Source organism: Coffea arabica, chromosome 1e (assembly GCF_036785885.1).
Source record: "Coffea arabica cultivar ET-39 chromosome 1e, Coffea Arabica ET-39 HiFi, whole genome shotgun sequence".
NCBI lineage: Eukaryota > Viridiplantae > Streptophyta > Magnoliopsida > Gentianales > Rubiaceae > Coffea > Coffea arabica.
The window spans coordinates 41,190,396-41,201,316 of record NC_092311.1 but is presented as its reverse complement, the minus strand read 5'-3'; the positions used below and the strand labels follow the sequence as shown (position 1 = coordinate 41,201,316).

At 41.6% G+C, this 10,921-nt stretch overlaps 1 protein-coding gene across 1 annotated transcript; it reads left to right on the top strand.

Annotated features, from left to right (window-relative positions):
- Nucleotides 1–8,166: 8,166 nt before the first annotated feature.
- LOC113694587 (ankyrin repeat-containing protein BDA1-like) lies at nt 8,167–10,221 on the top strand. Its single transcript, XM_072071481.1, has 3 exons — nt 8,167–8,172; nt 8,493–9,062; nt 9,493–10,221. The coding sequence occupies exons 1-3, from the start codon at nt 8,167–8,169 to the stop codon at nt 10,219–10,221; spliced, it is 1,305 nt and encodes a 434-aa protein (XP_071927582.1).
- Nucleotides 10,222–10,921: the final 700 nt, after the last annotated feature.

Sequence of the window (10,921 nt, the reverse complement as noted above, 5' to 3'; positions counted from 1 at the left end):
CAAAGTTTCTTTAGATGTAGGTTGAGAAGAAATGCCTGTGAAGAATAATATGGTAGGATGTACCCAAATCAACTATCCAATCACTATCATGATTGGTAATATTCACATGACCATCATCACAAAATACAAACATGTCATCATGAGCTGCTACAACTACTGTAGTCTTTTCATCATCTTTTTCTTTTGTCTTACCTTTGCCCTTTTTCTCAGTTTGTTCCCATTTTAAAATTCTATACTCTTTCATCTACTGTCCCATCTTTTTGCAATAAAAGCATGCATCATTTTTTCGCGACTCAAACCTACCTTTGAATTTGTCATTCTTGTTGTAGGATCCTTTACTTTTGTTTGTCCACCTTCCTTCTTTCTTTTCTGTTACCAGGGTTTGGAATTCATTCACAATTCTTTATTCTTTCCTTCTGAGTTCTTCATTTAGCACACCCTCTTTTGCTATATCCATAATCAACATACCATTCAGAACTGAATTATTGATAGAAACCACCATCGTCTCCCAACTATCCGGCAGTGAACTGAGCAATTGCAAAGCCTGCACCTCATCATCTAGATTCAAGTTCAACGTACCTGTTTGGTTTATGAAGTTTTGCAAATTTCTCAAATGTTCAGTTATATCTGCACTATCTTTATAATCTCATTTGAATAATCTGCTTCAGACAAGAGGTTTTATTTAAACCGATCTTTCTTCATACATACTTTCTAATTTTTTTTTCAACAATACATCAGCTCTAATTTCATTAGCAAAATGTTGAAAAATATTCTAACCAATTCACTTTCTAATATTACTAATAGTTTTTCTATCCATAATAGCCCACTTTTCATCACTCATATCATTTGGTCAACTCTTATCCCCTAGAGCAGGTTTAAACAAATCTATACAATACAAGTATTCTTTCATTCTAGGTTTTTAAATTGAATAATTAGTTGTATTCAATTTTATTGTACAACTACTATTCGAATCATCGATTTTAATCAGTACAAATAAGCAGTCCAACTTGACTGCTCTAATACTATTATGTTGGGAAAGGGATACCAGTACAGACACATAATATCAAAGTTAATTCAAGACAAATTACTCTTTTCTCAAATACTAGTTAAAATAGGAACAAATCAAATTACCAAACAACGATATCAACAGTAATAATAAAATACAGAAAAATAAAATGCACAAGTCACCAAATTTTTTAACATAAAAAAAATTCAGATTGAAAAAAATCACAGGACCTAGTTTAGTTTAAAAAAATCTTCACTATCACAGTAATGGGAATATACAGGTTTACACGAAACATCCGAATAATAACAACATCACCAACATTAACCAAGTTTTTTTTTTTTTTTTAAAGGATACCATCCCTTAATATATTAAAAACCGAGAAAAAAAATACATCAAATTAGAGGGGGGCCAAACCTGACCTCTGTTAAAGAAAAAGAAACATGTAATGATGGAAAATAAACACACATATAAAGGAATTGTAAAGACATAACAGATCAATCCAAAGAAATCATCCACACGAGGGTGCTCCACATTTGTGTGACTGCGAGTGAGCATTGGAATTTGGTTTGAGATCTTGACGTGTTTGCATTGTTTTACCTTTTTTTGAAAGCTGTTTCTTCGCTTTCTTTGAAATCACTTGGGTAAATTGCTGTTGTACTAGATTCTGGTCTTGATCTTTGTGTTTGTCGTGTTGTGAATCGTCTTCTTCTTCTTCTTTTTTGTCGTTATTGCATGTTATACTTGAACGAATAAAACTAATTTGATGTGGTCGGGGAAGTGTACCATGTAATTTTTCCCATTTAACCTCTTCGAACACATCTTTGAAAGCTGGCACTGGATTTTGAGGCACCGTGGTTTTCGTTTCTGTTCTTGTACTTGTACTTGGAACCACAAGGAGTGGTAAGGCAATGTCGGGGTCAGTGGTGTCGACCTTTTGATGATTATCGTCTCCCAAATTCTGCTTCTCAAAAGCTTGGGACCCATCACTTTTATTCCAATTAGAATTTTCAGCATTTTGATTTCTAATTGAAGTATTGTCGGCCATTTGCTGCTGACCATCTCCCAATATTTGCTCCACTAGAATATGGGACTCCTCACAATCATTTCCAGCAATGTGATCGCATGGTCCCTCCCTTTGGTCAACAACAACGAACTTTGCTTTTCCATGCTTGACAGCTTTTTCGTTGCAGTTTTGCCCTGGCACAGCAGCCCCCTCTATGGGCTCCATCATGCCTGGGCCTGCTACCACGTTCAGCTCCACCAGCGCCAATTCTCCCGTATTAGCAGTCCCTTCCAGCTCTTCCTCTGGTTCGCCAATCACGCGGTCAGCCATAGCGTGAAGAATGGCATCAGCAGCAGCCTCTATCCCCTTCTCCACAAGCACAACCGTAGACCCTCCAAGCTGGTTCAGTAAGCACGATGCATCTCCCACAGCAGTAGTAGGGGTGTCAACGTGCAGTGACCCCTCGGAATGGCTCTTACCCGAATTCTGTGTCGCACCAGATTTCACCCCATCTCCTTCACTCACCCCCCTTCGCTCCTCATCCTCTGTACGCTGCGTGTTAGCTGGTGAGGAGCGACCCTTTGCGCCCATCACCCCTGTGACCAGAACATTAACCAAGTGAAATTACTATAAAATCATCCTCAAAAACTACAACTGTCAAAAAAGTGAGTTTGAAAGGGTGTTATCAAATGAAGAGAAAATTCAAACCAATAGCAAAGTAGAGCTTGATGAGAGGATCACATGAGTAAAATTTTGTCTCAATCGGATTTCAAATTATCATCCAATCAAGACTTTGAAATTTTTCACTCCAGCTTCTTTTGTCCTAATTCACTTTTTCTCTCTCTTCGTTTCTTTTCTGGGTTGGTGGCTGGAACGATGCTTTTTTCTTGTTTCTTAAAAGGGGACCCGCGGTTGAATCATTAAATCATGATGACTTGGTATCCCTACGCGATTTGGTCAAAGTTGACCAAAGTAATTTAATGTGTGGGCCTAAGTAGTAAGTTAACCCACCAAATGGGATGGACCACAAGTCCAACACGTATTAGTTATACAAGTATATATAATAGAGAAGGATTTTCTTGCTTTGTATATATGTGGTGAAAAATTGTTGAATTAAGTCTCAAAGCAAGTTATGGAGCAGATACTGGCTGAAGTGTAATGACTAGCTCAGCCACTAGACAAGCTTGAAATGCATTCCATGCATGCCGTTGAGTTAGTTAGAAGGGAATATTCGGGTAGTTAGTTTGTTAGTCTGTTACTGCCAGTCAGCAAGCAGGCAAGACATCATTTGCATGCAGCTAGATATCATCTGAGCTGTATAAAAGCATGAGGTTCCGGAAGAGAAAGACACTTTTGGCATTTGAATAAAATCTCAGTCTCTTTCTTCCTCAAGTCTTCTTTCCCCCTTCTCTGTTCTCTCTTTCCAGATTCATTACAGTGGTATCATTCAAATGCCAAAAGTGTCTTTCTCTTCCGGAACCTCATGCTTTTATACAGCTCAGATGATATCTAGCTGCATGCAAATGATGTCTTGCCTGCTTGCTGACTGGCAGTAACAGACTAACAAACTAACTACCCGAATATTCCCTTCTAACTAACTCAACGGCATGCATGGAATGCATTTCAAGCTTGTCTAGTGGCTGAGCTAGTCATTACATTACTCCCCCCTCAACCAAATCCTAGTCTCTAGGATTGAAGGGAAAAATCTGGAAACTGAGACCTGATGACCGCTGCATCTTCCCAAGTAGCATCATCCTGATTCAGGTTTTCCCACAAGATCAACACCTGCTCTGTCGCCTGACCTCCCCTCCCCTTGGTCCTCCTCTCCAGCACGGCTAGGGGTGCTACTCGTACCTCTCCTTGTTCATCCAATGTGGGTAGAGAATACTGGACTGGTTCCCCCTTAGTAGAGGGCTTCAGCTGAGAGACATGGAACACAGGATGGATGGCTGAACCTGTTGGCAGCTCTAGTTTGTAGGCCACGGGTCCTATCTTCTGCAACACCCTGAAGGGTCCATAGTACTTGGCAGACAGCTTCAGGTTCCTCCTCAGGGCCACAGTAGTCTGCCTATAAGGTTGTAACTTGAGATAGACTAAATCTCCCACCTCAAAGCTTCTATCAGACCTGAGCTTATCAGCATTCTGTTTCATCCGATTCTGTGCCTTCAACAAATTATCCCTGAGCATCAAATTCCAGTTTACCCTTTCTGCCATCCAGTCATCCACTGCTGCTACCATCGATGCTCCTGGGACGATGTTGAGTTGTGTAGGAGTGTAGCCATACAGAGCTTGAAATGGAGACATCTTTAATGCAGTGTGGAAGTTGGTGTTGTACCACCACTCTGCTGCTGCTAGAAATCTTTTCCATTTGCGAGGTTGTTCAGAGCACATGCACCTTAAGTATGTCTCCACGCACCTGTTCACTCTCTCTGTCTGCCCATCAGATTGGGGGTGATAGGCAGTAGAGAAATTTAACTGAGTCCCTATCCGTGAGAATAGCTCCTGCCAAAAGATGCTAGTAAATGCCCTGTCCCTATCTGACACAATGCTAGAGGGTAAGCCATGCAGTCTGAATATCTGATCAAAGAACACTTGTGATACACTCTTAGCAGTATAGTGGCTAGTTAAAGGGATGAAATGTGCAAACTTTGTGAATCTATCCACCACTACAAGCAGTGTATCACACCCCTCAGATTTAGGAAGCCCTTCAATGAAGTCCATAGATATGTGCTGCCACGCTTGCTCTGGTACGGGTAGGGGCTGTAACAGCCCAGGAGGCTTACAATTTTCTCCCTTATTCCTCTTACATATGTCACAGCTCTGTACAAAGTCCTCGATCTCTCTTTTCATGCCAGGCCAAAAGAAATATGCTTTAGCTCTCTTGTAGGTACCCAAATTTCCTGAGTGTCCTCCAACTACTGACATGTGCATGCAGGCAATGAGTTGTTGCCTGAGTGAGGTAGAGGCCCCTACATATATCCTTCCCTTGTACCTGATGACCCCTCCATTGTAGGAATATTCAGGCATGTCTGTGCCATTGATGGCTAATGCAGTGAGCAACTCCTTAGCTTTAGGATCCTGCTCATAACTTCCAGCTAAGTCACTGATCCATGCAGGCTTTACCATGGATATGGCACTGAGCTCGTGAGAGTCCTTCCCTCTCCTGGAAAGTGCATCTGCCACTACATTCTCCCTTCCTTTCTTGAACTGAATCTCATAATCATACCCCATTAGTTTAGTTAACCATTTCTGCTGCAAGGGAGTCCAGATCTTCTGCTCCAGCAAGTATTTTAGGCTATGATGATCAGTTCTAATGATGAAGTGAGACCCCAGTAAGTAATGCCTCCACCTGTTAACAGCAGCAATTAAGGCTAGTAACTCCTTTTCATAGATGGATAAAGCCTGATTTCTTGCACCTAAAGCCTGACTCATATAAGCAATGGGCTGTCCTTGCTGCATAATGACAGCTCCAATAGCTTGTTTGCTGGCATCTGTCTCCAACACAAAAGGCTTGGAGAAGTCTGGCAATGCTAGAACAGGTGTGCTACTCATAGCCTGTTTGAGTTCAAGAAACGCAGCACTGGCCTCCTTGTTCCAGACAAAACCATCCTTCTTTAAAAGATCAGTGAGGGGTTTGGCTATGGAGCCATAATTCTTGACAAACCTCCTATAATATCCAGTCAAGCCCAAGAACCCCCTTAAGGCCTTGATATTAGCAGGTTCTGGCCAGTTCACCATGCACTCTACCTTGGAAGGGTCAGCACTCACCCCTTCACCAGTAACCACATGCCCCAAATATTCTATTTGATTTTGTCCAAAAGAGCACTTAGTGAGCTTAGCAAAAAGGGTATGAGATCTTAAGGTCTCTAAGACCTGTCTAAGGTGGCGGGTATGAGAGTCCATGTCTGGACTATATACAAGAATGTCGTCAAAGAAGACCAAGACAAATTGTCTGAGGAAAGGTTCAAACACTGAATTCATGAGGGCCTGGAATGTAGCTGGAGCATTGGTAAGGCCAAATGGCATAACTAAAAATTCGTAGAGCCCACAGTGAGTTTTGAAAGCTGTCTTTGGAATATCTGAGAGGTTCATGCAAATCTGGTGGTAGCCAGATCGCAGATCAATTTTGGAGAATACTTTAGCTCCATGAAGTTCATCTAAAATATCATCTATAATGGGAATTGGGAATTTATCTTTAATGGTTAAGGAGTTAAGTTGCCTGTAGTCTATACAAAATCTCCAGCTTCCATCTTTCTTTTTGACCAATAGGACAGGTGAAGCAAAGGGGCTGTGACTAGGTTGGATGATGCCACCGTGCAGCATCTCCTTGACTTGTTTTTCTATCTCAGTTTTCTGGACATGGGGATATCTATAAGGAGCTAATTTGAAAGGTTTTGCATCAGCTTTCAAGGGAATTTGATGGTCAAATGATCTTTTAGGGGGTAATTGTTTAGGCTCACTAAACACATCCTGGAACTCAATCAACATAGGTTCTAGAATATTTGGAGTGGTGTTTACCTGTGACTGAGCTGTACTGACCGTGTAAGCCTGCACAACTTGCTTGAGTTTCTTCCTCATGTATCTTTTGGCCACCTCTCCCTGAGTCATCTTAGTGTTTGCAGTACCTCCGTTCCCCCGCAATGTCATCATGTCACCATCCTTATTGAAGGAGACCTGCAATTGCTTAAAATCAAAGGTTAGTGGGCTGTAGGCTTTCATCCAGTCCACCCCTATGATCAGATCATAGGGCTCCAAATCTAACAGGTACACATTGTGGCAAAATTTTTGTCCCTGCATACTCCATTGGAAATTGGGTATCCACTGACTGCAAGGAAGTTCCTGACCATCAGCAATTTTGACTCTGAAAGGTTTGTGTTGCTGGATAAGCTCCTGCCACTTCCGTGCAACTGTCTTCTTAAGGAAACAATTCGAACTGCCCCCGTCCAGTAGAATAGAAATTTCAGAGTCTCTGACCTCCCCTAGCAACCGAATGGTACTAGAGAGCAGATTCCCTGTGAGTGAATGCAAGGATAGTTCGTCCTCCTGTTTGGTCCCACTACCCAGGTATTCTATCACCTCCTCCTCATCTACCCTGTCCTCTAAATTAGTAGCAACAATCATGTGTATCCCCTGGTCCTTACACACATGACCTGGTCCAAACTTTGCTCCACATTTAAAGCACAAATGGTTTTCCTTCCTGTATTGGAACTCGGTGGGAGTGATTCTCTTGTATGGTTGAGAAACAGCACCTTGCTTCGTGGAATCCCCTTCGCTGACTGTTGCTGCCTTGGTCACAGGTGGTCTGTGTGGAGACATTCCTCCACTGGAACTCAGCTGTGAAGGATGCCTGTTAGATGCCCTGCTCTTCTTGAAAATCACCTCCAGTGCCTTTTCCTGCCATCTTGCGACCTCGAAAGCTTCTTGTAGGGTCTGAGGTTTGTGCATTTTGACCAGTGCCTTGAGCTCCTCCTGTAACCCGCTCAAATAGCTGGAGACGAAATAACTTTCACTCAACCCCTGATTCCTGAGCAGGACTATGGCTCTCAATTCCTCAAACTTCTCTTGATAAGCCATTACTGTGGAAGATTGCTGTAGTTTGCTGAATTCCTCAACTCCATCCTCATCCCCAAGGTCTCCGAATCTGCGACTCGCTCCTTCCTTGAACTCCTCCCATCCAAATGTCCTTTTATCCTGTTTGAAACTTTGGAACCAGACATTTGCCCTTCCTTCCAAGTGCATTCCTACAATCAGCATCTTCTGCGAATCCAGTATGCCATACAAATGGAAGAAGGTCTCGCATTTCTGAATCCAATCCCTTACCTGCTCTCCAGTAAATCTGGGAAACTCTAGCTTGGGCACCCCTGGAATGAAAGCATTGCGTTCTCCTCTCTCCTGATGCACCTGCCCGGGCCTGGACGTGCCTTGCAAGGAACTTGTAGGGGTGACTAGGAGTCCCCTTTCTTGTTGCGGATTCCTGGTAATCCCTCCAATCTGTGCCGAAATGCCCGCTACTAGAGCCTTAAACTCTGTGGAGCTGGCCAGCACCTTCTCCTCCATGGATTTAAGTGCCTCGCTGGTAGACTCCATGAATGTCTGCAATTTAGCTTCCTGCTTCCGGACCTGCTCCTCGATTGTCTTAAGGCGTGTACCTTCTGCCATGGCTGTGAATCAAGCTCCCGAATCCAAGGATCGGAAGCTCTGATACCACTGTAATGAATCTGGAAAGAGAGAACAGAGAAGGGGGAAAGAAGACTTGAGGAAGAAAGAGACTGAGATTTTATTCAAATGCCAAAAGTGTCTTTCTCTTCCGGAACCTCATGCTTTTATACAGCTCAGATGATATCTAGCTGCATGCAAATGATGTCTTGCCTGCTTGCTGACTGGCAGTAACAGACTAACAAACTAACTACCCGAATATTCCCTTCTAACTAACTCAACGGCATGCATGGAATGCATTTCAAGCTTGTCTAGTGGCTGAGCTAGTCATTACATGAAGCCGCTCAATCAGGAGACATAAACGCTTTATATCATTTACTCCGGCAGGATCCAACCCTTTTGGATAAATATGATGAGCCATCATTTGTGGATACGCCTGCACACATAGCAGCAGCTGCTGGCTCCACCCACTTTGCCATTGAAGTCCTAAGTTTAAAGTCCTCTTTCAGCATGAAGCTCAACCCGGACGGGTATAGTCCACTGGACTTGGCACTGAGACATGGAAAAACCCAAACAGTTAAACGGCTCATTAAGCACGATCCTCAGTTCATTCGCGTCAAAGGAAGAGAGAGGTTCACGCCATTGCACTATGTAGCTGAAGTGGGCGACTCTGAGCTTTTGGCTGAATTTCTAGAGGCATGCCCGGAGTCCACTCAAGATTTGACTATTCGTGGAGAAACGGCTGTTCATATTGCTGTGAGAAATAATAATGTCAGAGCTTTACAGGTGCTTTTAGGTTGGCTCAAGAGAGCAAACATCAATGGACAGATCTTGAACTGGAAAGATGAGTATGGAGAGACAGCCTTGCATATTGCAGCCTCTACAAATAATTTCAAGGCAAGAAATCTTTATCCTTGTTTTTTCTTTTATGTTGATTAAACAAATTAATCTTATGCAAATGTCTTTTGAGCTTATTGCATATTCGTATTGCAAATGTCCGAACTTGGCGCATTTTGAAATTTGGCTCAACATCCTGCCTAAGCTCTACTAGTCTACATAGCCCCTTTTTAAGTAATTTTCGTCCTCATTTTGGTGCCCAGTCTACTTAGCCCCTTGGTACTTGTAGTTTTGTAGCTTAAATGTACGTTGATGTCCCTAAAAGTATGTTATAATATTTGATAAGATCAAAATGCAAGTCGTCATACGCATTATATGTTTCGTAGAAGGGTTATATGCACGATATGTAAAAGCTTCCTGTATGCAATTTCTATACTAAGCTTCTGATCAGCAAATCTGCTGACTATTTTAATCTTGGTCATTTCTTCAGGTTGTAAAGCTCTTGATCAATGAAGTGAGAATAAATGAACAAAACTTAGAAGGATTAACATGCCTCGATGCTTTTATGGGACTCGCAACCACAAGAGATGAGAGAATTGCTAAAGCTTTACGCGGAGCAGGTGCTAAGAGATCTTTATCACTACGTCCCGTTGAAACTTTAGCCGATTTTTTGAGTTCAAGGGAATCATTCACCAGAAAAGTTTTCAGGCAAATGATTGAATTTGATGCTAGTATAGATGGTTTGTCAAGTGATATGCGAAATGCCCTCCTTGTGGTAGCTGTACTATTTGTGACAGCTACCTATCAAGCTGTACTAAGCCCTCCAGGTGGAACATCATCAGGAGGTGATAGCAATTCATATTCCGACAACCCTTTCTATGCACCTCATCAAGGGGGAAAAACAGACACCAGAGGAACAGCACAAATGGCCATGTCTGATTTCTCAATTATTGTTTACTTGAACACAGTAATCTTTGCAGCTTCCCTTCGAATTATCTTCCGTCTGCTCCCCAGAACCCTTTATTATTATATGGTATGTGTCGGAACAGCTCTATCACTTAGCTATATGTATTCAATAGTCCTCATAGCACCAACTTCAATTCCTATTCTGGCATATGCTGTGTTCTATTTCTTGACGGGATGTTCTGTAATTATTTCCATGACTCTCGCTCTTTCTTCATTCCAAGCTTCATATCAGCGTATGACGGAATTCCTATAGACGTGCCCAGCTAAAAAAAAAATTGTAAACCGTAAAGCCCATATCAAGTTACTACTTTGTAGTGATCATCTACAATTTTGAACATTCTACATCTTGAACTTTTACTGGCTAAGAATACATACATGACCATGTTGCAAATTATCCCACTTCCAACAGCGTTCAAGATTGTTGAGATATGCCAACTTTTCCTACAAATTTTGCTAGATTATTGATAAGTGACTAATTTACGTAATAATTGTATGATATTTTATATTATTTTTAGTCACTTTGGTTATATTATTGGAAGAAAATGATTTCTTTTGGCTATAATTGGTATAAAATGCTTTTGTTCAATTAAATGAGGTTTTTATCACTTTTTACTTGGATTTTGTGTATTTTGACAGTTTTGACACATTTTCGTATTTCGGCTATAACTTGAGCTACAATGATCGGATTGAGATGATTCTTGAACCCATTTGAAGATAAGAGATATATCTACAACTTTGGTGAAGACATCTAAATCCAGTTTAAAGGTTTTCTAGGTCAAAATGCCGAATTACAATAGCAAATTTCTACTGGTCGAAACTGGAACAGGGCAATGAGCAGGTAAGGGTATTTCGGTCATTTCTCAGCCTACACAGATCCAAATGAGGTGATTCTTGATGCATTGGAAAGCTAACTCAAAGGGCTACAAGTTTCATGTTTTGGTAAAGAGCTAAAT